We start from the raw sequence: 24503 nt of genomic DNA on the forward strand, positions 1-24503 counted from the left end.
GGCTGTCTTGCTATCATCGGTACTTCCTAACCTGGGAGGACTGACTGTGAGTGTGTGTGCGGGGGGGGGGACACGGTATCTGGGTGTGACCACACTCGAACTGCCTATCTGCCAAATGTCGTAACGACAAATAAGCATACGGACAGGCCACTCCCCTCTCGGCCTACAAAAATATGTTTGTTACTTGCAAATACGAAACGTCCGGCTAACATCGATAGACCATTAAATCAATACCTTCCTCTCTTATAAGCTTACAGGTTACTGTTATTAGTGAGTATTGGCTGCAAAGTAACGATGGGCGACGACAGCCACTTTTCCATATCGCCCTACCACCAACAACCACAATCATTGAGTGACAGCAGTGCATTCACACTCACCGTCAAACACTATACAATACACGAGCTGTACGCGAACTTCCTTTTTGTTGTTGTGCGTTGACCCGTAGGCCACAATCTTTCACCAAACGTAGAAAGCCTTGGTTCATTGTGATTCCACATACTATGCAGGAACCAACAACATGCAGGAATCGTCGGTTTCACTGTCGGTATCACCACTCTCACACGTGCATTCGAACTCGCACTCACTCTCACTGTCCGACCACAGTGCGTGGAATCGGTTGGCCAGGACCGGTGACTGAGCTTCACGCAACCAACTACGACACGCCAGTGCGTGGTACGAGACAATGGACGCCGCTCGTCGAATGCCCATCAAATTGGACGCGTCGGGTCCCACGTTCAGACTCGCCAAGCCACCCACTACGTACAAACCGGAACAAGCGGCGCTCCATCGCAAATCTTCCGTTACGCACGGGAAGCCACCCTGCATGGGCACCGGCCACTGTTCCTGTATACGACGCAGCAGCAGCGAATGTGCGAGACAATCGGGTTGATTGCCGCATGCAAGCACAATGGCGTCCACCCGGTACTTCTGGGACTCGATCGTGACTTGGACGCGTGCGTCTCCGGACGCCTGACTTTGTGCTGCGGCGGAATCGATAGAGCCCACCACGCATTCGATCCGACCCTGTCGTTCCCACTTACGCAATTCGGCCATGTAAATGGGTGGCACGCTTCCTCCTCCGCGACTCTCTCGCAATTGTGCCAACCGTTCCGATACGGGCTGGTGATAAAAGTCAGCGACACACTTGGTCGCCGTCCGTCGATCGAACCATTCGACTCCCAGATCAAAGTGCCGCTCCACCAGTGGTCGGCGACTGCTGAGTATCACACGACGACGACGTTGGCTACCGCCCGTCGGAATGCGTGCCAGTCGCAATGCCGCTTGCACCGCGGTTAAACCTCCTCCCACCACCATGACGGTTTCGTTGTCCACCGAGAATTTGGACGCCCATTGCGCTTCGAGACGGTCAATCTCCATCCACGAATGCACCTGCGGAATGTCCTTCTGAAGAGCCGCAGGTATGACGGGCTTGCCAATCGCGCCCATGGCCAGAATCACGGTCCGGGCGTGAAGCTGCTGCCCCACAGCGGTGGTCAAGCAGAACATATTGCCATCCGTAGACTGTAGGTCAACAATCGTTCCTTGCCGGTACTCGTGACGCAGAGTGGGCAGCAGGTCTCGACAAAAGTCTTGGAACAGTTGCGTCGACGGCAGTTTCCACAAACCGATCTGCGATTGCCCCAAAGGCAATAATGAACGCAGACGAGCACAACCCGATTCCAAAAGCTCGTCTTCGCGACCGTGCTGTCGTGCGTAAGCCAACAGCGCATTCTGGTCAAAAAAATCGGGATGCGCCAGTGCCGGAGAACGGAGAAACTTAATCTGAAGCACGTCGAATTGGCGTTTCCAACCACACATAAATGTTGGATTTGGATCAACCACGCAAACTCGGCGATGCGCGGTTTTCTTTGCGGGTAAGGCCCGCAACGCTCGGTGCACTTGATCGTCGCTCAAAGTATCCAGAGTAAAGGGCTCCTGGACAGCCGACAAACAAGCCAGTCCGGCAGGCCCTGCTCCAACAATACAAACGTCGTAGATCGTCTCCCCCTTCATGTTGGTCTGTGTCGGCTAGAGAGAGTCCAACACTATCTGCGCTTGGAAGGGTGTTTGGAAAAATGCCGAGCGAAACGAAGGTGAAAAGCCTACCTGGGCCTGTTGACTGATGTGGAAAGGCCAAATACCGGTCCATCGGCCTTCTGTAGGCTATTTTCTGACAACGCACGCGCGTTGTACCTAATACCTCATAGGCTCAGGCAAGAAGACGTGTCAATGGGCACTTCTCATTGGTTGTGAACAATGTAAGGCTATTTCAGGCTTATCACTACTTTTTATGTCCCGTGTCGCAGATGGCGAAGCTACTTACAGTAGAGTAAACAAGGCACCGTCACAAAATCACTTGCTGTAAACTAGTAGGCTACTTAATGTAAATCCTCTCACAACAAGGTGTGTAGGTGTATTGTCTGGATTGGGTTGGTACTATATGGCATAGCTTTCCTAGCTAGTAGTTAGCGTAACAAAACCCGGACCTTCCGTCAAAGAACCCAAAGCAAGCATCTCCAGATCACACACGAGTGTCGATCGCTGTCACAGTCAGTTTGATGTTCGTTTGCTTTTTATTATTCGACGCCATCTACGATGGCGGACTGGTACAAAGCCTCGCTCGGCGATATTCCCGTGGACGAAGTACACAAAGCCAAAAAGGATGAAATTAGGTTTTGTTCCCGTCGATCTCCCGTGCTTTGTCGACACGCCTGTGTGACAACCAGTCAACCTCTGGCTACTAGTATCGGTGTTGATTTCTTGAGACGACACGCCAACGCTGCCGATACGGCTGTCGCCGTCGCGGCTGCTTTGGCTGTAACCGAGCCTTGTTCGACTGGATTGGGAGGCGATATGTTTTGTCTTTATTTCGATGCGGCGACGAAAGAAGTGATGTGCGTCAACGGCAGCGGAGCAAGTCCAGCCGATCTTTCTTTGGATCTTCTGAAAAAAACGTATCCAGATGGACTTGGTGGAGTCAACGAAGCTATGTTTCGGGACTCTCCGCATGCCGTAACGGTTCCTGGAGCAGCACGGGGCTGGGAGGACTTGTTGAGCAAACATGGTTCGGGAAAATTCACGCTAGCGCAGCTGTTGGAACCATCCGCGGTTTTGGCGGAGGAAGGTTTTCCGGTAGGGCCCGTAACGTCTTATCACTGGAAAGCGGGCATACCACAGATTCGGAAATGGCTGCTAGAAAATGAATCTGTGCCGCTCACTATCAATGGTCGCGATGGTCCGGAACCGGGCGATTTGATCTATAATCCCGACTTGGCTCGAGTCTTGCGCAATCTTGGCAAGCAAGGTTCCAGCCTAGGATTTTACCGAGGAAATCCGGGACAAGCAATTGTTGATATCATCCAGAAACATGGAGGAACCATGACCTTACAAGATTTGGCGATGCACAAGTCTGACTTCCCGGAAGCCCTGTCGGTGGAATATCGTGGATGTAAGCTTTGGCAACACCCTCCCAATGGACAAGGGGTCGCTGGTCAAATTGCACTGGCCGGTGTCGATTGCCTAGAGCAAACCGGGAAGTGTCCCACGATAACTCCCGAGACGATAGGTAACGCAGATTCCTATCACGTCATGATGGAAATGATGCGATTGGGCTTTGCAGATGCTCGGGCATACGTTGCCGACCCTGCAAGTATGAAGGTGGACAACAAGTTTCTGCTCAATACGGATCGAATCGGTTCGCGTGCCGAACAGTTGTTTAACCCGGAAAAAGCGGCAATTGCGGGACTTCCGGATGCGTCGAATTGTACCGTGAGTTTTCAAGTAGTTGATGAAGCAGGAAACGCCATATCATTCGTGAACAGTAACTTTATGGGCTTTGGGACCGGGCTTGTACCCGAAGGCTGCGGCTTTACACTACAAAATCGAGGATTTGGTTTCAACCTCCAAGAAGGACACCCGAATCAAGTTGGAGCTTCCAAGCGCCCTTACCATACGATCATTCCCGGTGTTTTGACACATTCAGACACTAGTGAGCTGTACGCGACCATTTCCAACATGGGTGGCAATATGCAACCGCAAGGACACATGCAGCTAACGATTGATATGCTTGCCGGAGGCATGGATCCGCAACAGGCGATTGACATGCCACGATTCTGCATAGCGGATGGCACCCAAGCTGGTGTTGTCTTTATGGAGGAGGGTGTGAAGGAAGAAGTCTTATACGAATTGAAACGGCGTGGGCATATAATTCAGTCCAACCAAAGTGGGCACGAAAGAAGCACTTTCGGGCGGGCGCAAATCATCAAACGTGACCGCGCTACGGGAGTTCTATGGGCCGGTTCCGATGGTCGAGCAGATGGGTGTGCTATGGGGTTTTGAGATTGGTATTCGCTTAAGCTAAATAACACTATTTCAGTAAACTATGATCCGTTTTGACTTTGATGGAACAGTTTCTCGCCTTCCAAAGTTAAATCTCGTAGCTTGGATATGCCGATGACGGTGTCCGGTTCGACCCCGACATCCTTTGCACTCAAACAGTAGGTTTGGTAATCGAGCAAAAGCTGAAGTTTCACCTTCTCCCCGTCGCTCATACCGCCTGCCGCGCGACGCCTTGTTCCTCGATTTTGCAGCGCGACTTCCGTCCTTTGCACCGTGGCGATTAGCTCTTCCACGGCCGCAGCGTACCGATCAGAGACAGAAACAACAATGCGCTGTTTCCATCGTAAACCAATCTTGTCGGGCGTGCGGTTCAAAAATTCAATGTTAAATTCGTTTAGAGGCCTTAGAATTGTCGATACAAAGGGAGAGGCCTGCGTTGGGGGTGGACGATTCGTCATTCGATACGTAGCAGCCACTCCTTTTACGGCAGCCAGCGGTCCGCAACATTTGGTTGTTAAAATACTCACAATGGATTCGTTCCAAGCTTTGTCTACAAGCGTTTTGATTTGGCCTGACGCCTCGTTCAAGACTTCGGAAACCAGTTGAGAACCTTCCTCCGTGTCCGTCAAAACGGCTTCTCCACCAGTCGTGGCGCCGCAAATGGTGTCCACGTAGTCGTGCTGAATCATGGATTCTAAAATGGTCAGTTCCCACGCAACAGCGGCAACATCCTGTTCGCTTTCGCCCCAGCAGTACGGGCGTCGAGTCGGATGAGTCATTGGTGGTGTACCGCCATTCGCTTCTCCGTTTGCGGACGACGGCTCAGCCTCCACAAGTTCCTCGCCAAACTTGATTTGCCCGTCCATACTATCACCAATGAACGAAACCGTTCGTCCAATCAGCTGGACGGCACCTCGGAGAAACCGATTCGTCAAAGGCTGCAAAATAACGTTGGGTCGCCATAGGAAAAGAAGTACATCCGCTAGCTCCAAGAACAGTGACAGCTCAAACCCGGATTCGTTTCGCAATCTCAGTAGAGTCTCAGGGGTTCCAGTGTAAACGTCGGTAATCCAGCCTTCTCGTCGGGTCTGATCAATGGCCTTATTGAGACGGGAACAACATTCCCCGAATCGCAATTGGTAGTAGATAGGTAGATTCCATTTTTTCGAAAACTCGGCCGTCTTGGCGTGTGCATATATTCGATTCTGTGCCTGCTCTATTCGCTGCGGGGTGAGGCATGGCTGGTACCTAAGATCAGTCTCCTTTGTTGAAGTGGCGGATATTTCGGTCAACAGCCGCTTCGACAACGTCGCCAGAAAACGATCCAAAGTCACGTAATTAGCTTGCAAGATACTGGCAATACCGGGAGAAAAGATGGCCATCTTAATACCGGCGTCCGCCATGAGTGCCGTCGCAATCGGAATCCAAACACCACAGGTAAGCAAGTCCACATCCATCCATTGCGTGTCTTCTACTCGAAACATGGATTCGGCCATGTTCAAGACGGGGCCGTAAACACGGGCAATACTCGCAATCATTTCGTCCAAGAGACTTTGCAAACCGGCACATTCCCCCCGGGCGCCACCATCGTCGAGACGTCCCATGGAAACACGGGAACGAATAAGTGGCATTATCGCGACGCGGGCAAAGATACTCTCCACCTCCTTGCCGCGGGACAATAGAGCGAGTCCTCGCATGCAGTGTCCAAGCCTGAGCAAAATCGTATCCTGCGAGCGATCCTCCTGATCGTGATCGCCCTTTTCGTAGGTGTGGTTGGATTGCTGTTCCTGTAACGTCTGTAACACACTTTCCATCTGGTGCGACAAACAAGTGACGGTTTCGGATTCCACCCGACGAATGCGCGGGGCCAGCTGTAACAAAAACGAGGCGCCTTCCTGATTCGGTGGCAAGGGTGTTCGTAAGCTCGGCAAAGCCTGTTTTGCCGGATCGGTGTGTTCTTTGGTTTTCTGGGTCATGGACGAAACGGTATCCGTTGCGGAATGCAACTCTTCGACTAAACAGAGTGTAACGTGTGCGGCGCGTTCCAAAGCCGCCGCTTGGCTGACTTCGTCTAAAAGACGTAACAATGCGACGAAAAGGTGAGACCCGGCAAAGGATGTGAGCCAAGATTCGGATGGACCTACGTACCCTCGCTGTCCATATCTTCTTCAGAATTCGTATTCGTGGGTCCGTACGAGGCTGCTTTGGAGCGTCTTGAATGAGTCGCGACGATACGTTCGGCGGCGACGAGGTCGGCGTACAAGTCGGCCAGCGACTGTGCGTGTTGGGAACGACGAGTTTCCAATCGTATTTGGTTCACCTGCACGACTAGCTTTTCGAGATTCGCAAGCGTCGCCTTTTCGAGTTGTTCCGTGGCGCTGAGCACGGGGTGCAGGGACGTCAAGAGCGAATGCAAATCTGGCGGTAAGGTACTGAGACTCGTGCCAATGTGGAGCAAATCCTGTCCCGACTGTGAACTCGCGAGTTTTTGTGTCAATAATTGGGAATGTTGGTTGGACTGCTCACGCAGGGTTTTGAGTTTGTGTTCCAACGCCGTTGTCGACATGTTTGTCACCGGCGGGTACGCCGAAGGGGGCGTTCGACTATTCGGGTTGCTCGTTCGAGAAGCAATCTCTGTCTCGCTATCTCGAGACGAAGTACCGTTGGCAGACATGGTCTGGCTAGTGAACGAATAAATCTCAAACGACAAGGACTGTTGTGTCGTGCGATCCTGCCACGCTTGCTCCAAAGTACCCCAAAGTACTCGGCTTCAGGGTCGGGTTTGCGCCTTCGACCCCCCAATCGATCTGTTGGGTCGATTCCTCCCCGCACTCACAGTCAATCCTCCAAAGGTCGACAGACTCGAACGACTGCTTTCTTCCGTCAAAGCTCGCTCTCTCTCTCTCTCTCGGGAACGAGTGACTGTCAATGAGATCCGTGCAACAATCCTCTACAACAACGATTATAGCCACGGCTCGGGTCGAGGATGATATCTCAACTTCCCCCCTATCGTGCGGGCTTGCAAAAATGACCGTGGGTCACTCACGGGAATCCGGAATTGTAACATAAGCTATTCGGACCTCCAGAACTAGCTAGCTAGTAGTTGTGGTCACACAGAACAAAAGCATGTTCGGTTCCGGGTATCTCACACTTTACCCGTAGGATAACTGCCAACTCCATGTTTCTGCTTTCTCGTAGTTTTGTCGCATTGTTTGTTTGCATCGTCCCTCACTGTCAATCCAACGACCTCCCACCTTTGGTCATCATCCCGACTGTCTCACAATCCGGGGTCCAGGCTTGGTCGCTTGCTCCTACGTAGTCGTCAAGTTAACGCTCTAGTATAGTATAGACTTCACTAGACGACAAAGCAGACAAGTGTGCATGCTCCAAAAAACTGCCATCAGCGCGAGCAAGTTTCCCCCTACAGTCTCACACACCAACAACGACTGCAACTCATGGAATGGCTTGCCCAACAAGGACCAAAGGCTACTAAACACCAAGGGTTTTTGCATCCGATTGCTGTCTGTGTGCTGCAATACGCCATTGTTGCAACCGTGACCTTCAAAGCCCACGATGCGCTATTGGAAGCGTACCTGGCGAAGCAATTCACCAGTCATCAAACGGGAGCGTGGAACGCTACAACGGTTGAAACGGCCACCGTTGCACCCGTGAACTCGTTGTTTGTTTGTAACGCCGATACAGACAGCCGTGTCAAATATCGTCGACTATACGTCGCGGCGTGGATCTTGCCGTACAGTATTTGGTTGCTTGTGTGGCGACATTTCGTTTACCAACCAGCCGCCTATCGCCAGTGTGTCTGGTACGAGTATACGTGGCTCTGTAACAAGACGCTCAACATGGGGGTCGCTGGCTTGCTGACCCATCGCCCCATTGTCGCTGCCGCGTATTGTGTCACAGTGGGCATCGATCAGTTGCTATGGTACGCGGATCTCCTTGTCTACGCTTGGACCGGCAAGTTTCCCGTGGGTGTGGCCAAGTACATTTTTTGGGAAGGCGTGACGTGGAGCTCACGCATTACCTGTACTCACCATTTGTGGACAATTCCTCTCCTCCTATACGCAACACAAGGCATGCACATCTTGGCCTTTCCCCTGTCCATCGTTGTCATGACTTTTAGCGTCGTGTTGAGTCGGTTCTGGACCCCGTCGCATGTTGTGCAATCCGGTACCCAGGAACCCAAATATCTCAACGTGAACTTGGCGCACACGTTGTGGAAAGATATACGCATTGAAATGTTGCAAATTAGCGCGGATGATCCGGGATGTGCACTCTACTTGTGGCGTCTTTTATCCCGATGGACTGCCTTGAACGCTATCGTCTTTGGGATTCTCTACGCCACCTGCCAATACGTCTACGGACAGCCCGCCCCTGTTTGCTAAACTCCCCACAAAGTATATCTGGTACCGAATACGTATTTCCAACTTTCGTGCACGTCTAGTCTCAGGGCTGGACAACTACCACGAGGAGCTCGCCTGTCTCCCGTGCCTTGCTACGGAGATGACGGCTTGAGCCGCTTAACAGTGACACGCTTTATAAACATAGAATATGTTTTATTTTAAACCATAATTTGGCGTGTGAGATCAGATGACCCAGCAATGGTTGACGCAATCCTCAGTTGGGATATTGCATTGCTCTGTTTGTATCATGTCCTTTGTGCCAGGCATATCCGAACTAAACGCTCAGGTGGAACCCAAAGAATTCTCCACGTACGGGCAACAGATATAATGGATATCTAGAACAATCAAAGGTTGTCCAGTACTGAACTGCGGAATGCTTACACCAAACACTAGCGTATTTTTGACAAGACAGCAGCAGCCTTCACAAAAAGGTATCAAATAGACCTGCATTGTAAGCTGTATAATGCTCATATTGACCATATAAGCTAGGGAAAGCATGTCTCTGTCAATCAAAATAATTGAGTAACCTAATAGTCTCTACACCAGTATCGACGATCTAACAACAATTTGACTTGTCCTTCACAGCTTGCAAGTCAATACCCTTCTTTTCTTCCCCGCCTCCAGCAGCCGCACTACGGGCCGCCCGTTGCCGAATTAACTCACCCGCCATGGTCAGAAATGCTTCCTCTACATTCTTCGCCGATTTAGCTGACGTCTCTATGAAGGGAATACCCAGTTCATCCGCAAATTCTCTCGCTTGCTCCTCTGTCACTACACGGTCCGCCGTTCGATCCGATTTATTGCCGACCAATAATTTTACGGTACCTTCCGCTGCGTAGCGATTGACTTCCTTTAACCAGTCATTCACGTGATCAAACGAATCTGTGCTTGTCACGTCAAAAACCATAATAATTCCGTCAGCGCCACGGTAGTATGCTGAAGTGATTGTTCGGAAGCGTTCCTGACCGGCAGTGTCCCAAATCTGCAACTTTACTGTTTTCTTGTCTATTTTGACTGTTCGGAAACGAAAGTCTACTCCAATTGTACTGATGTACGACTCAGTGAAAGCATCGTCCTGAAGAACCACGAGCCAGATAAAGAAGTATGCGTGAGCACGGTTTCTACGTCGCAGTCCAGGGACGTCATTTGCGAAAACGTGTCGCTCATCTTACCGCAAATCGAAGCAAAAGGCAAGACTTTCCGACTCCGCTATCTCCAATTAAGACGAGCTTGAAGAGGTAGTCGTAGTCTCGCTGTTTGGAAGAGCTGCTAGGCGCCATGGTCCCGTCGTGTATGTGCAATGGCTCTAGATAGGCGCCACGGCATTGTCCACAACAACAAGAAGCATTTGCGGCGTGACAGAAGCCTCTTAAATATACAGTAAATACGACAAAATACACATTTGCGAAAATATACTGACTCGTATGTCGCATTGACTCGTGAAAGCAAACGGATTTAGAAGCCCGACATATTAGGTAGCAGCTCTCCGGAAACTAACAACACATACTTTGAAATGTTTTTAAGAGTAAAAGCTTTATTCTTCTTTTTTGTCGTCTTCAGTTTTTTCGGGTTGAGCGGGCGGCGTCCAAACAAAGGGTTCGGGAGGGGCAAGCTCACCATCAGGCTCTAAGGAAGGTGACTTGACGGCTCCCAATTCTTCGTCTTCGTCCGGCGTACTATCAGTCAGCATAACGACGCCCATCGGTTTTTCTTCCGAGCGGATTGGGCGATAACGTTGATCCAAATCAAAAGAGCAGGCCTGCGATTGCGCTTTCGTGATTCGCGACGGATTGGTCACGCGAAATGAAGTAGGCTCTGGCACACGTTTCTTCTTCGGTTTCTTTTCCGGTTCGTCTTCATTGTCGACCTCCATAGAATCAGCGTTCTCCTTCTTTTCGCCTTCTTCATCCGATTTGGACTCGTCGCCTTTGTCAACATCCATTTCTCCTACGACTACTTCGCCGGCCTTAGCTCGCTTCCGTGCCAATCGAGCTTTCTCTTTCGCAGTAGTAGAGAGGGTGACCGTCTCGACGAGCTTTTTCTTTTCTTCTTTCTTGTCCTCAAGTTTCCGGGGATAGGCGAATGCACTGGGCTTTGAATTACATTGGATCTCAAATTTCTTCGGAAACTTGAAGTCCTTGTTAAGACCAATTGTTACTGTGGGTGTCAAAGCGAGACTAAACATGTGTAGCATCGGATACCAATGCCAATGCTGTAGCCACAATGCTAGACCAACAGCGCTTGACATCTTCGTAAATCCGTTTCGCGATCCTAGTATGAGCGAACAATTGCGACCGCCCGCATCAATGATACCTTGGGATAGAATTGCACCCATTTTTGTTAAAATACTATGGTGTTTCTCCGATGGAATCGCGTAAATCTTTTCGCGGAAGGAACGAATCTTTCGACCGTTGCAGGTGTCGCTTTGCTGCATGTAGATCATTGCTGTTCCCATCAGAGCTCCTTGTCGAACGTAATCCGTCATGTCATCCAGCATCGGTTCTAGCATAGCCACGCTATCGGCGTCGCCCGTTCCGGCCATAGCAATTCCTACAGCCATGCAGGACGCGTACCGAACATGAGGATTAAACGACTCAATCAAGAGCGAAACAAGCTGCGGGACGCGTTCGGGAGTCTTGAACAATACAAAAGCTAGACCAACAACTGCCGCACTGCGCACATCGTCGCTTACATCACTCACAGCGGCATGCAAGAGGATACGGATAGCCTTGTTTGACCCAGTACCACAGTAAGCAAGGGCCACAGCATACTGGGCACCGTAACGCATCACTGGATCGCGGTCCGATCGCATTTCTTCGATCAATGCGTCGGCGTTTTCCTCTTGACCAAAGCTCATTAAGGCCAGACCCATTGCAACACCGCGGATAATTTTCTCGTGTGTTGTCTCACGGGCGTAATTCTTAAGTTCCGCAACTATCTCGCCCAATTCTTCTTGGTGAGACTGCAGAGAGTTGTTTGTGTTACCTGCCCCGGTACCTACTAGCACCATACCGATGGCGATTCCAGCGGCTTCACCGGCAACTGCCGAATCCGTCACTAAAAGTTCCTTGAGTTCGTTTACTACTGCAAGATCGGCCGTTCCCATAGCCGTCAGCCCAACCCCGAGCGCTGCACCGTGACTTTGGGCTTCGTTAGCGTGCGACGTGCGTAGATGCGTGCGCAAGAATTCGGTCGTTTCTTGACGTTTGGAGGCGGATGATCCGGCGTGGGAACCGTGAATCAGCCCCAGCGCGTAAAGCGAGCCACCTTCTGCGAAACCCCCTTCACCAGGAACGCTTGTGTTTTCGGAAGGTTCCATTGGCAAATAAGGCTCCAGCAGCCGCATAGCTTCGGCACCATGGGATGCGTGGACAACACCCAAAGAAGAGGTAGCAGAGAATTTGGCCCTACGGGGGAGAGACGAAGTTTCTGTTAGTATTCACGCCAAAAAAACGTGAGCACCCCGTTTATTTGGAGCCTTACCAATTAGATGCCTTTTTCATCCAGTCCAAGTAATCTCGCAGAAAACTGTCGTTTGTTGTCCCCGCGTACAAATAGGAATGTGTCACGACCGCGGCCGTGTGCAACAGCGAATTCCGACTCCCACTCGAACGTTCTTCCAAAGCCGTTTTGAGTCGTTCCATAATCATCCGATCCGCCTTGCTTTCTTTGTGCAAAAACGACAAAGAGAGTTCGGCCGAAAAACCACCCACAAGGACGCGCTGCACCTTGTCCGATCGACCCTGGTTGGCTTCACCGATACCGTCCTGATCAATACCCTCTGCCACCGCTTGTGCAAAGGCTTGATCGCCACTGTCCATGAGATCAAAACATAGCTGCAATGCAAGCAAGAACTCGTCTTCTGTACCTTGCAATAGTTTCGACATGATCCTACTAACGGGAAGTGCTTGGTTGAGATGCTGGTGGACGAGTAACAAATCGTACGACACCTTGGTTTGGTTCTGTTCCTCGAATTGAACAGTCAAGGCGCCGACAACTACTTGAAGAACTTCAACCCGAAACGACTTCGATGTCACTGTATTTGCCGCTGCCTGAATACTGTACTGCAATAAGGATGTGGAGTTGCCGCCGGCTCGTAAGATTTCCTGTACCTGCGACGTTTCGCGTGCTTCCAAAGCAATTCCCAGAGCATGATCGTACTTGCCCGCCGCGCACGAGGCTTCCAAAAGACGGTGTACCATGGCTTGCAACTGATTCATATCGAGACCCAAGTCCACCAAACTTTCCTTAGCTTGATCTACTTCCTCGTCGTCTTGAGCTTGTCTCTTTTGAATGTACGCATCCAAGGCGGCCGACACCAACCGCTGCACGTATGGAGATTGATCGTCCATGGGGTCAAAATGCTGAGTTCCGGCTTCCAGCGCCAAACGCAGCGCCTGCGTTGGTTCTTCGAGATGGAAGAAAACCCGCGAGGCAACTGCGGCGGCCGTTTGTTGGACTTGCAAAGGATTGTCGGTGTCTTCTGCCATCGCTTCGAGATCGGGCAAGGACTCCGCCACTTGATGCCAGAGGCGATCGACGCAGCCCAAGAGTTTCGTCAAGGCGTGCGAACGTAGGGTCACGTCGTCTTCTTGCAAAAGAGCCATGTAGCCACTAGCAGATTCCACTGCGCCGACGGGCTGATGTCCGGGGTTGGAAACCGAAAGACTCATCATGGTTGAATTCTTGGAATACGTACTAACTGTCTCGCTTAGGGACGTTTCTGCAATTATTGAAAGTTTTCAATATCAAAGGAGTTTCTTATTTGCTTTAGCGGATATCTTAGGTATGCTCGTTGTGATTGATGATTACTGTCGATCAAGAATGCTGTTTCAGCTGGCTACCGATTGAGTATTTCCATGGTCGCCGAACCTCCCGGCGGACTCGGATTTCACCCAGGATCGTTGACCTTCCTTGGAGAAACGAACCCTATCTGATGCACATAGTAAGGGTAAGGGCTGTTGATTGATAGGCAGACAGACGCACAGCAAGAACAGAAGCAATAGCAGTCTGTACGTCGTATCGCAAACGGGTTTCACAATTAGCACTGTCAGTGAGATCTTTCGAGCCGTGACGACGATGACGAAAGGCTCGAGCTGGCCAACCTGCTGCTCATCCTATACGAGACGTCTTGGATAACGTTTCAAGAGTCTCGGATTGGTGTTCTTCCAGGCGGCAGGAGGGTTCGCTAACATGTTATCCATTCCCAAACTAAAGGCGACGCTAGCGAAAGCTCTGGCGTTCAATTCCAAACCGACGGAAGAAACCTTTCCCGAATTTCCAAAAGTATTGATTTGGTTCCGGTTTCTTCTCGGCCTTTCGTACGGACTCTATCTGGGATTGAATGACTATCGCTCCGGTACGCTGCCACTTCAAGCACTGAATTTGATCACGTTTCTACCCGTGATGTATGCCAAGCTATACTTGGGTATGGACGGGGACCACTTCCAGACACAGACGGTGTTTGCCGGAACCTTCCAAGCCATGTCCTTGTGTCTATTGATCTGGATATACTTGTTTACAGCCGCACACGAAGCGGATGAAAGCAAGCTAGCGTCTTTACTAGTAGCAACTGTTGCACCCATGATGGGGGATGGTAGTGATGGTGCAATCAGTGATGCGACCTACGTCCCACCAGTACAAAAGATGCCCGAATCCGAGTTTTAGAAAAAGGGAATGAAGACGGCAACCGAGTGAATTACCACATAAAAAGAGCATTGCTGACTAGATTTTCTGACTGGCGGTCTCGTCAACATCTCGGCCGTATTTTTTAAGAGCCACAGTTGCGTGTACACCCATCGGAAGAATTTGCTCATTCCTGATTTGGATATACTGTAATATACCACGATTGGTCTACCGCGTTTTTAGAAGTGATCAGCACAAAGCTACTCCTCAGACGATGTTATGTCACCAATACAATCCATGCCTTAACTGGATTGTGCCGGACTTGTGTTGCAAATTGCCGCACCAAGAGCTGTAGATCAAGCGCGGTTCATTGAAATAGATTCTAATTACGCGGTAAGCCTAGCTTGCGATGGAGAGGCGCATCACGGTACTGTGGGTAATGTTTGTCACTGTGCGCGTACTGTGTATGTAATAGACTCCTTGTTCGTGTTGTAGCCAGAAAATCTGGCACTTCGCGGTATGGTATTCGTGGACAACTCACATTAGCGGGCAGCACAGTTGCATAGTCTTAACCTACCGTATCGGTTGTCACAAGTATTTCGTGAGTTCCAAGTTCCGTATTTTTATTTGGCCTGTTTTGTGGCCTGTCCTCACTGTCAATACTATGATGCATCTTACCAGAACGACCCTCTCGAAATGTACTAACTGTACTCAAGTTATTTGGCTCTGAGTGTCAAAGTAGCTCATATACTTCGAATGTGACGATTCTTCTCGGTATAAACATCTTCTTACGTTCCCCCCTTAGAGTTTGATACTAATCTTCTGTCTGGTAGGGATATCGCCCGCTTTACTTGCGGTTCAGGATTTGAGAATCGACAGAGTCCCATCGACATTTGCTAGCATGCTCCAACAAGTCTTGGATGAAGCGGAGGGACGAAAGTCTCAGAGCTCTTCTGTTGGTATACCCTCAGAATCCGAGTCCATCAGGTCATCGTTGCAGAGTAAAACCAACAGAAACAGCATTTCATCGTACGGTGCTACCTTGAATGCTGCGAACGATAATGCCGATGGCGATAGCTACGAGCAATCGTACGATGACGATGAAAACGATTATTCCCTCGACGACGAATCAGCCTTCGAAGAAGAGAGTGTCGTACCTCCAACACTACTCCAACGATCTTGGTCGTGCTTGAAAAATTCCTTTTTTGTAGTTGCCAACGTGGAGAACCTATGGGATAGCCCACCAGACGTCAATAATCACGACTCCACCACAACTGAATATGGTACACACACTCCCACAACTCCGCCCCAACGACGATCACGAAAGAGCAATCTAGTGGTCCTGTTTTGGTTTGTTGTCCTTGCAACATCCTACTCAGGAGAACGATCGACATTCAAGTTGCTGGTCGATCGGGCTGGCCCTTTCCGACTATTTGCTGTTGAAATGGTGACCGGCCTCCACGCCATCATGCTCGGTCTCGGCATGGGCGCCTCGCGGTTTTTGAATGGCCAGTCGCAATCGGTTCCCTTGGGTATTCCCGTAATTGACGTTGGGCTCATGGCGCTGTTGGATACAGTTAGTTTGCTGCTCGTCTTTTTGACGGGCTCGCATGTTCCCCCGACACTCACTGTGATACTTGTGCAGTTTACCATTCCATTGACGGCTTTTTTATCCCAATTCGTCCATCCCGATGGCAAGTGGACATGCTGTCGACCAACAAGCTCATCATTGTTGGACGGTAGCGATCGGAATGGTTCCACAGTGAGCTCGCATCAGTCACCGCTTACAGGTGGTGACCAAATGTCGCATATACCGGACCATCAGGAAACGTACCACGAGAATCCAAGACGACATCCTGACGATGATGATGTGCTACGGCCTCGGCTGTCAGGTGAGCCATTACCGGGTTGGGGAGGATTGGCAAAGGAGCACGTTTGGGGTTCAATTATTCTAGCGCTGGCAGTGCTCCTAGCTCTTATTCCAGCCTTCATTTGCATCGTCGATCCAGACGTTTTCGTATACGCGGACACCATTCCAATTCGAACAGCTTACAACACTCTTATCTTCGTTTCGAGTTGTATTCCTGCCGCTGCTTCGCAGTTGTACAAAGAACACATATTTGTACAATACAAGCAACCTGTCAATGCGGGGTATCTTAATCTTCTCTTGTCAATCTTCCAGTTTACCTTCGCCTCAGTCATGTCGCCCTTGATTTTTGGTCTCATGGGACTTGGTGCCAAGGGAGACTGGACGAAAGAGTATCCATCAACAGACTTCAGCGAGAATTTTCTGGATGGACTTCTGTGCTTCTTTCGGATTTTGAGCGATGACGATCAGCTCTCCAAGTACGCCGAAGATGCTCGATGTGATCATACCTTGGGATTGGCAATCTTTCACGCCATCTCAATAATTTGCGTTGGTGTAGCCGTAGACAAGATTGTCAACGCCGGAGCAACCAAGGTCATGTATCGGGGTATCAGCGCAGGCATTATAGTTGCGGTTTTGACTATGCATAGTTACGATATGCGGATCTCCGAGTTCAACTATGGTCCGGCGGTCGACGGTCTTAATCTCGTTTCCGTAGTCATGCTGATATTGGGAGCCGAAGTCTATCATCGTGTAAACTTGCAAGGATCAACGTTTGAAACAACATATGCGGAGATCCCCACGTTTTATGATGAAGAGTAGTGCGTTATGGTTAAAAGTTGATACGATACTAAGGTCCTTTCCATTGATAAATAATGCTTATGTACACCAAAACAACAAACCAGATTTTCACGGATTATTCATCGGTTTCAGTTCCCCAGCTTCTTACGAACACGATGGAAACTTGACAGATATTGTGGAATAAAAAAGGCGCTGGCAATCCCTTCATGCTACTGGTCGTTAGAAGGGACTGGCTCAACGACCTTCGGGCAAATAGAAGGTTGAATTTCGTCTCGCGTTTGTGCATCTGCTTCGTGATTTTTTTCCAGCGCCAGCTCATTTGATGCATCTCCGTCTCTGAAGTTTCCGCTCAAACTAATTGACAGTTCATTAACCGGACTTTCGATTTCAATTGCAGGGTCCGCACGACCAATTATGCCTGGATCCCTATGAGAATAATCGTCATCACCATCTTCGCGATCAACCTGAGTTTCTTGCTCTGGTGATGACAACTTCTTTGATTGTGGCACAAGTTCAGTAGCAAGCGATTCTTCAAGTATCGCCACGTGATCTCCCTTTCCAAAAATCTCTTCAATCTCTGAGTTTCTAGAAGATGATTCCGACTCGGAATGGTCTTTGCTGTCAGCGAAAGCCGGCTCGCTCGAAAATTCACCAAAAACATCGTCGGTCACGGTACCTCCGGTAGTTGACTCTATGTCGGCTTCGGCAAAAGCGGCATCAAAGTTTGCAAAATCTGCCGAGAAAGAAGCGTTAGCTTCTGGCACTGCCTCTACAGTTGGTTCGCCAAAGCATTCGTTGAAGTTTCCGGCAAACAAATCCATGATCTGTACCTTAGAGGTTCGATCTGTTCTGTCTCCCGTCTCCTCGTCAGAAGAATCGTTCTGCTCATCGACGTCGTCATCATCGTCTGTTGGCCTCGGCACTATTTCGTTCGATCCGTTTTCTGAATTGTACTGCGTAAGCTTCCCAAGTTCAATGCCAAGACCACCCGTCTTTCCCAAAGGATCGTCAAAAACATAGCCACCTCCTACATTGTTTGTTTCGCCAGAGTTGTACGATTTTTCGGAATCACCAGAACCAGAGAATACATCAGAATCGTCTCCTTCACTACCAGATCCATCATCGGTAGGTATTGGCGGACCAAGCCCTAATCCAGCCATCATACTTGCAGCAATATCAAGATCATTGTCATCCATGTCTATCGCTTCACCTCCTCCCAGCATACCGCGCGGCGGTAACGGTCTAGACCCGTCATCATCGTCTCCATCATCGGGCATTCCAGGTCGGTGAGAATGAAGGGGATCGATACCGTTTGCAGGAAATCCACCTAGAGGCATTGACTGGGTAGCAGTTTCTGTCACCAGGGTAGAGGTAATAAAATCATCCCACATGTCGCTTAATGGATGACTGTTTACAAACTCAGCAAGCAAAAGACTATCTTGGGTTATGCTGACGTTATCGGGATCCTCATTCGTTGCATCTTCCTCATCAACTTCGTTCGAGCACGCATGAACTAGTGCTTGGCAAATAATGATAACATGGCCCATATAGCCATAGCGAAAAGATTGCGACGAGGCGTGCCCGCCAATTGTCGACGTTTCGCGCAACCCAGTTTGGTCGACAATTTTGGGTGGCTCTCCCATAATCAGTTCATCGTTCGCAAAAGCCATACTCGGACTATTGTCAGAATTCGACGACTGCCTTGTTGCAGCGTCTTCTTCTTCTTGCTCCAAGGCTGCCTCGATATCATCTTCCGAAACAGGGAGTTTATCCAAGCTTCCCCTTTCACCATTTAGTGAAGACGACACGGTAATACTCTCATCCAAAATATTCGACACCACGTTTTCTAACCTGGGAGTCGCCACTTGAGTTTCAAACGAGCCCATAAGTCGCTCGAGAAGATTGCAGTTTACAACAAAGTACTCTTGCATCTCAACCCTTCCATTTCGACCTTCAAAAACATGGACCAACATGTTGGCGACGGACTGATGAAGCATAGAACACCACTGGAATTCCCAAAACAAATCAAGAGAAACTTTCAGACAATCCGATTGTGTAAGCCGAGCATCTACTTCGGGGTCTCCCAATAATACAAGGGCTTCCAACACACGAATGAGGCGCAGTCGGGAAGTTCCCAGAAGCTGCTGAGGTTCTGTCATGGAATACTGCATCATCGAAGTCCAACCTTTCGCCGCAGGATGGCGCAGCAGACTCGACATACCCTTCAATAATCTTGGTAAAAGCGAGAGGAAAGCCGACAGGTCCGCAATCAGATGATTGCTACCTACCATCCCATTGCTTTCTGGCGACATCAGTGAGTCCTCATCTTCCGGGGATACCTTAGCATCTGAAGGAACGCTTTCAATGGATTCTTCGGCAGGCGGTAGCAAAGACATCGTTCCAACCGCACCGTAACCTCCCAGCTGCAGAATCAAACTCTCCAACACACTCATAGATGAGGTCAAGAGCGACTCGTGGGGACTGAACGAGGTACCTTCCGGAACGGTCGTGGCCGCAAGCAAGAGTTGCTCCAACGACTCATACGAAGTCAAACGCAGCATCGTTTCTGAGGACAGCATGGAATTCTGAATTACAGTAATGAGAACCTCCGAGGCGTGCAATGACAAATCCAACCTGTGTTCCACGCAAGCAGAGGAATCCACAGTCGTATCATTCTGATCCGCTATTTGTGGGTTGATAAGACAAGCCAAGAGCATTTCGAGCGCTTCTCCAGTTTGTGACCAATCGCATCGAATACCTCCGTCTTCCTCGCCAACCTGCTCTAGACCCTCGACGAGAAGGCCTTCTTGAATATCGTCATCGTCATCGATTTCGTCCTCCGATATTTGCGGTCTAGGTCGTTGTGGCAATAACAAGCGCTGGACAATTTGCATGACGGAATGCGCGTAGAGGTGCTTCATCATAGATTTCATGAGCTCAAGCTTTCCGTGGAATCCCCCTTCGTTCACGAATGTGGTCATCTCTGCTGGTCGAGTTCGAAAGAGAACCGACAAAACTTTATCAAAATAGCCGGCTCGGTAATCATCGAGCGCACCACGAGGTGTCTTAAACAGTACATCGAAAAGGCGATCGAGAATACGTGTTGGTCTGAGCTCAACAATTTCTACATCTTCACCGTTTCGTTCAACAATTTGTTCCGGATGTGGTAGAGGCGTGGTAGCGCTTGGCGCCGACCAGGCGGTAGTGTATGAGGATGGCACATTTGAATGTACAAATGTGTCGAGAATGGCGGGTACTTCGCAACAAATAATTTCACAAGCCACAAACGGGAATCGAATATGCAACATTTCAGGGTCTCGCTCCGGATGTTTGGACTTGTCGTCAACAGCGGTAGTCTCGGGTTCATCATCGAACGATTCCGTGGCATGCTCCATCATCCATTCTCCTGGTCTCTTCTTTTCCTTTGTTTGGTCATTCTCTGCAATGTTACAGTCTTCAGCATAAGCAAGATCGGGGGATGCGTTTGGAGAATCCTCAATGTTCAACTGCGCTTCTTGTGAGTGACTTTCAATCGCCTCTGTTAGGTCCTCCGTGGGAACGGGAGAATCCGGAGATAGCATAATGTAATCCACTAGTTTCGTCACCGCTTCGGGTGTGGAGAAAAAAGAAATTAATTTCGGATGGACACCGCGCAATTCTTGCAACAATTCATCTTCCGCCAGTAGCTGTTCCATGGTGTAGGAGCCAGAATCGAGCAAGTCTTTCAATGGAGATTCCAAGGAAAAGGCTCCCGTGGACCAGATGTCGCCCATCATGGCGGAAGCACCTAGTAAAGACATGGTAATGAACGGGCGCAATGCGAAACGCACGAAGGTGTGTCCAAAGGTACTTGGTCAACCGAACACCCCCAAAACTATGCAATTCAACGCAAGCAACGAGTAAGTCCCAGCAGCGCAATCCACCGAGATCCAAGCCACAATACCAAAGAAGATAGCAACTTCAACTGCAGATGGACAGTGACACAAACTAAGGTATAAGAGGAAATCTGTCTCTGAGCGGTCACGAGGGAGACAACCCCACTCGCAAACACCACTCAAAATATCGTTCTCGTCGGCCCAATTCGTTGCTCACTACTCTAGCAGTTACAGTTAGTCCTGTTGTTTGCTCGAGTGTTGACAGCCCGGCGGAATTCCTGATCGAGCGACGCAAGACGTACGACACAGGCATGTGATCGTAAAGGTCATCCTAAACGGAATGAGGAACTTTCTGATGTAAGAAATTGTTGAGGATTCGGTGATTTTCTAGTTTGGAAGAAGAACAATTTTGATGATGTCATGATGATCATTCTGTCAACGTCATCCTGCTACATCAAACAGAACAAAAGTACCATACGGAAAACAATCTAATGAGCCTCATAACAAAACCCGGACCTGCGGAGACGTGCAACGAAAACCCTCGAGTGTTGCTTCGTTCGGTAACAACTGATCGTGTTATGAAACAGAGTGTTCAGGTTCCATACGTCACACCACTCTCTTGTTTCACCCTTTCCATACGCCATTCCCAGAACCATCAGCGCAAAATAGCCGTGTCCGAAGAGGCTGTTTGAAGGCAAACATAAAGAGCGACCACACAAAACGAGTATCGAAAATCACCAAGTATGTTAGCACGATCGCATCTCGTCCGCCCCATCCCTACGTTGGCGGCTCGATCAGCAACTCGGATGCTGGGAGACCTTGCTTCAATGGTGTCTTCATTGCCCTCGGCGCGCCCCTCCGATTTTGAGTCGGTGCCACTGCACATAGTCCGTAGCAAAACGAAGACCGCTGTTCTACGACTTTCGAAATCGTTCCCGATGGCGGCAACGAGAACACGGTTTTTCTCATCCGCCGCCATGGAAGCGGATCTTGATATGGGCGACGATTCAAAGCAGAAAAAGAAGGGATCGCGGAGACGCGTCGTCGATAGTAAAGACCCGCTGATACTTACGCAAGCCGCGGCGGATCGCATCCAGGAATTGTTGCGGGGCGAGAACGCGAAGGGTGCAATTGGTATTCGGCTCGGGACGAAGCGGCGTGGCTGCAACGGGTTGTCGTATACGCTGAATTACGCGCTGGAGAAACCCGAAAAGGATGTAGCTATGGAATCGCACGGCGTCCAGGTCTTCATCGAACCTATGGCGCTGTTCAATATTGTTGGTACAGTCATGGACTGGGAAGAATCAGAGTTGAGTAGCGAGTTTACCTTCAACAACCCCAACAGTAAAGGAGAATGCGGGTGTGGGGAATCGTTCAATGTATAATGCCGTAAAAAAATTATCTTTTTGAAACTTACCAAAGAATAATACTGGGTTGCTCCCGAGTGTTTTGGCATGTTGCCTCCGAGGGTTTTTCGCTGACAGCGAATCAGCTTTAGTCTTTTCAAATGACAGTATCCATGTCGAAAAAATACAGCTTCTTCATAGTTACCTTGTGGGTGTGGGGGACCCTTTTATATCGATACATGTAGCGATCATGAACAGATCAGGCCGGTTTTGCTGATGCTACAGAAATTGATTCTGGATTAACATTTAAAAAAGAGTTAATAAGAAGCCCTTAAATTAATCGATTTTAGAAGGGTCACAACATGAGACCACCATCGACTTGGGCGCCTGATGGCAACCTTCAATACCTAGTAATACCAGTATTTTCCTCGTTTCACTATGAATAACGATGCATTTCAAAAGTTGGTACGAGAGAGAGCACACGTTAAGAGTACCAAAGAAATTGCTCGCGAAGCTGTGGAAGCCGAGTTCCACAGGCGAGGCCGAGGCAAACGCCAAAGAACGTCCGACAGCGACAGTGACAACGACGCCGACGCTCCGCGTCGTAAGAATCATTCCAATCGTTCAAAGTTAAACGAGGAGCAAAAGGGCGAAAACGACAATGTTCTCGAGGAACTTGCGGGGAAATATCGAGATCGAGCGAAGGAACGGCGCGAAGGGACGTCCGGCGGACGACAGGTTCTATCGGCAGAGCAGCTATTAGAGGCAGATGATCCCGCAGCACTTGTCAAATCGCTCGATGACGAGTCAAGAGCTCAATTTGTAAAAGGTCTGGATGTTTCGTTGGCGCGCTCTAACAAAGAACGCATAGGAAATACGGATCTTACCACAGACCACGCCAAAGACTCGTTGGACACATCCAACAAATTCCCCAGCGCAGACGTTGCCCAAGCTTGGATTTTATCTACCACTGACGATGCAACAACGACTAGCTTAGGTAGAGATATGCTGACGTACCTAAAGTCAATGCATAGAGAAGTGGAAATTCCCATGGAACCGACTTCAGCTGGCTTATCGATTCAAAGGTCTTCCCTAACGTTCTCACTCGATGGCGACCCGAAAAATGCCGATCGTGCTTGGGAATGCCCTAAGCAACAAACGTTTGCCCGAGTCGGTGAGAGCCTATTTATAAAGGCTACGCCCATAACAGACGATATTTTGGTACGGATGGAAAATGCTTCGCGACGGGCGAAGAAGGCAACGTCGGCTAGTTTCAGCAACAAGAAGAGCGACGCGCAACAAGACTCCACATCATTTTCAGAATATTATGGAAATGATACAGACAATAGCGACGATGACATATTTGGGGATCTGGAGGGTGAGTACGATCCGATAGCAGAACAAAAGACAGGAACTTCCGAACAAAAAGCACAGCTCGCGGAAGGCGATCCCGACGGAAATGATGAGAGGGAAATGAACACAAACGCGGTTCCAAGAGTTTCGTTCTTTGAGTTGGGAGAATCGCGCGCGTCCGCATCTGGTATTATTGAAGAAGGTACGCTCAAGAAAGAAGGATATACTGGCTTGAGAGAGTTGGGTGGATCCACTTCTCAAAGAACAAGACTGGTGGGATTGTCATCAACGACTGGATATGACGACGATATTGACACTGATTTCAACGGAATGCTAGAATACAAAGATGAAGAAGGCTGTCTTTCAAAGAAAAAAAAGAAGCACGCCGATGAAAAGACGGATGACGGCAAGGAGGATGGACTTGGACAACATTGAAGGCGTATCCACGAGATCGTAGAACCCTTGTAGAGCAGAGACTGATTTGGCTGAAAGATACCCGGGAGCGAAATTCATCCAGAGGAAGTCTTGCTCGGTTTTCAACAAAAGACTAAGAGCTAGAGTGCTTTCACAGTCAATGCACATATAGCATAAAACGACACCTCACCTTGAAAACGAATGCTTTGTTTTCTATCATGGCTGCTGACTCTGAGGTACTAAGAGTCAGGAAAGGAGGATGATCGCGTCCTTCAATACGGAATAGATACACCGATTTAAGCAGGGATTTTGACGTTGCCTACGTACAGGACTCAGTGAACGCCAACAACTAAATAGTCTCCAGCTATGGCTCTAGTGCGTCAAACCTTACATCTGTGTGAGGGTAATCCAAAGTATCGGTAGTCTTCGTTGTGGCGCGACTTTCAATGTCCGTCGAACTGCCACT

The 24503-nt window shown here is 49.5% G+C and overlaps 9 protein-coding genes across 9 annotated transcripts; 4 read left to right on the forward strand and 5 right to left on the reverse strand.

The window, feature by feature from the left end:
- Nucleotides 1–484: 484 nt before the first annotated feature.
- PHATRDRAFT_44774 (predicted protein) lies at nt 485–2179 on the reverse strand. The gene has a single exon (XM_002178915.1). The coding sequence runs from the start codon at nt 2011–2013 to the stop codon at nt 499–501; it is 1515 nt and encodes a 504-aa protein (XP_002178951.1). The 5' UTR covers nt 2014–2179; the 3' UTR covers nt 485–498.
- Nucleotides 2180–2355: 176 nt separating this feature from the next.
- PHATRDRAFT_44775 (predicted protein) lies at nt 2356–4338 on the forward strand (the record flags this gene model as incomplete). Its single annotated transcript, XM_002178690.1, has 1 exon — nt 2356–4338. Exon 1 carries the CDS (start codon nt 2596–2598, stop codon nt 4336–4338), a length of 1743 nt encoding a protein of 580 aa, XP_002178726.1. The 5' UTR covers nt 2356–2595.
- Nucleotides 4337–7290, reverse strand: PHATRDRAFT_44776 (predicted protein). Its single transcript, XM_002178916.1, has 2 exons — nt 6487–7290; nt 4337–6409 (listed from the first exon to the last, which is right to left on the reverse strand). Exons 1-2 carry the CDS (start codon nt 7010–7012, stop codon nt 4380–4382), a joined length of 2556 nt encoding a protein of 851 aa, XP_002178952.1. The 5' UTR covers nt 7013–7290; the 3' UTR covers nt 4337–4379.
- Nucleotides 7291–9312: 2022 nt separating this feature from the next.
- On the reverse strand, nt 9313–10036 carry Rab1b (predicted protein; the record flags this gene model as incomplete). Its single annotated transcript, XM_002178917.1, has 2 exons — nt 9313–9831; nt 9929–10036. The coding sequence occupies 2 exons, from the start codon at nt 10034–10036 to the stop codon at nt 9313–9315; spliced, it is 627 nt and encodes a 208-aa protein (XP_002178953.1).
- A 209-nt stretch (nt 10037–10245) lies between these two features.
- Nucleotides 10246–13429, reverse strand: RPN2 (regulatory proteasome non-atpase subunit 2; the record flags this gene model as incomplete). The annotated part of the gene is made up of 3 exons (XM_002178918.1): nt 10246–11705; nt 11742–12163; nt 12240–13429. The coding sequence occupies 3 exons, from the start codon at nt 13427–13429 to the stop codon at nt 10291–10293; spliced, it is 3027 nt and encodes a 1008-aa protein (XP_002178954.1). The 3' UTR covers nt 10246–10290.
- Nucleotides 13430–13949: 520 nt separating this feature from the next.
- Nucleotides 13950–14423, forward strand: PHATRDRAFT_34287 (predicted protein; the record flags this gene model as incomplete). The annotated part of the gene is made up of 1 exon (XM_002178691.1): nt 13950–14423. The coding sequence occupies one exon, from the start codon at nt 13950–13952 to the stop codon at nt 14421–14423; it is 474 nt and encodes a 157-aa protein (XP_002178727.1).
- Nucleotides 14424–16606: 2183 nt separating this feature from the next.
- On the reverse strand, nt 16607–21001 carry PHATRDRAFT_44779 (predicted protein). The gene has a single exon (XM_002178919.1). It carries the CDS (start codon nt 20847–20849, stop codon nt 17259–17261), a length of 3591 nt encoding a protein of 1196 aa, XP_002178955.1. The 5' UTR covers nt 20850–21001; the 3' UTR covers nt 16607–17258.
- Nucleotides 21002–21991: 990 nt separating this feature from the next.
- On the forward strand, nt 21992–22309 carry PHATRDRAFT_11154 (predicted protein; the record flags this gene model as incomplete). The annotated part of the gene is made up of 1 exon (XM_002178692.1): nt 21992–22309. A coding segment is annotated over one exon (318 nt), but the record flags the coding sequence as incomplete, so codon positions are not given.
- Nucleotides 22310–22638: 329 nt separating this feature from the next.
- Nucleotides 22639–24231, forward strand: PHATRDRAFT_44781 (predicted protein). Its single transcript, XM_002178693.1, has one exon. It carries the CDS (start codon nt 22709–22711, stop codon nt 24056–24058), a length of 1350 nt encoding a protein of 449 aa, XP_002178729.1. The 5' UTR covers nt 22639–22708; the 3' UTR covers nt 24059–24231.
- Nucleotides 24232–24503: the final 272 nt, after the last annotated feature.

The sequence above is a fragment of the Phaeodactylum tricornutum genome, chromosome 5, assembly GCF_000150955.2.
Source record: "Phaeodactylum tricornutum CCAP 1055/1 chromosome 5, whole genome shotgun sequence".
Classification (NCBI taxonomy): domain Eukaryota; phylum Bacillariophyta; class Bacillariophyceae; order Surirellales; family Neidiaceae; genus Phaeodactylum; species Phaeodactylum tricornutum.

Excerpts from the sequence above, each read along its gene's own strand:
- PHATRDRAFT_44774 (XM_002178915.1), bottom strand. The coding sequence starts at position 2,013 with ATGAAGGGGGAGACGATCTACGACGTTTGTATTGTTGGAGCAGGGCCT.
- PHATRDRAFT_44776 (XM_002178916.1), bottom strand. The coding sequence starts at position 7,012 with ATGTCTGCCAACGGTACTTCGTCTCGAGATAGCGAGACAGAGATTGCT. Across the intron at positions 6,410-6,486 it reads AGAAGATATGGACAGCGAGG|ACGAAGTCAGCCAAGCGGCG; the intron begins GTACGTAGGTCC and ends TACGTCTTTTAG.
- PHATRDRAFT_44779 (XM_002178919.1), bottom strand. The coding sequence starts at position 20,849 with ATGTCTTTACTAGGTGCTTCCGCCATGATGGGCGACATCTGGTCCACG.
- PHATRDRAFT_44781 (XM_002178693.1), top strand. The coding sequence starts at position 22,709 with ATGAATAACGATGCATTTCAAAAGTTGGTACGAGAGAGAGCACACGTT.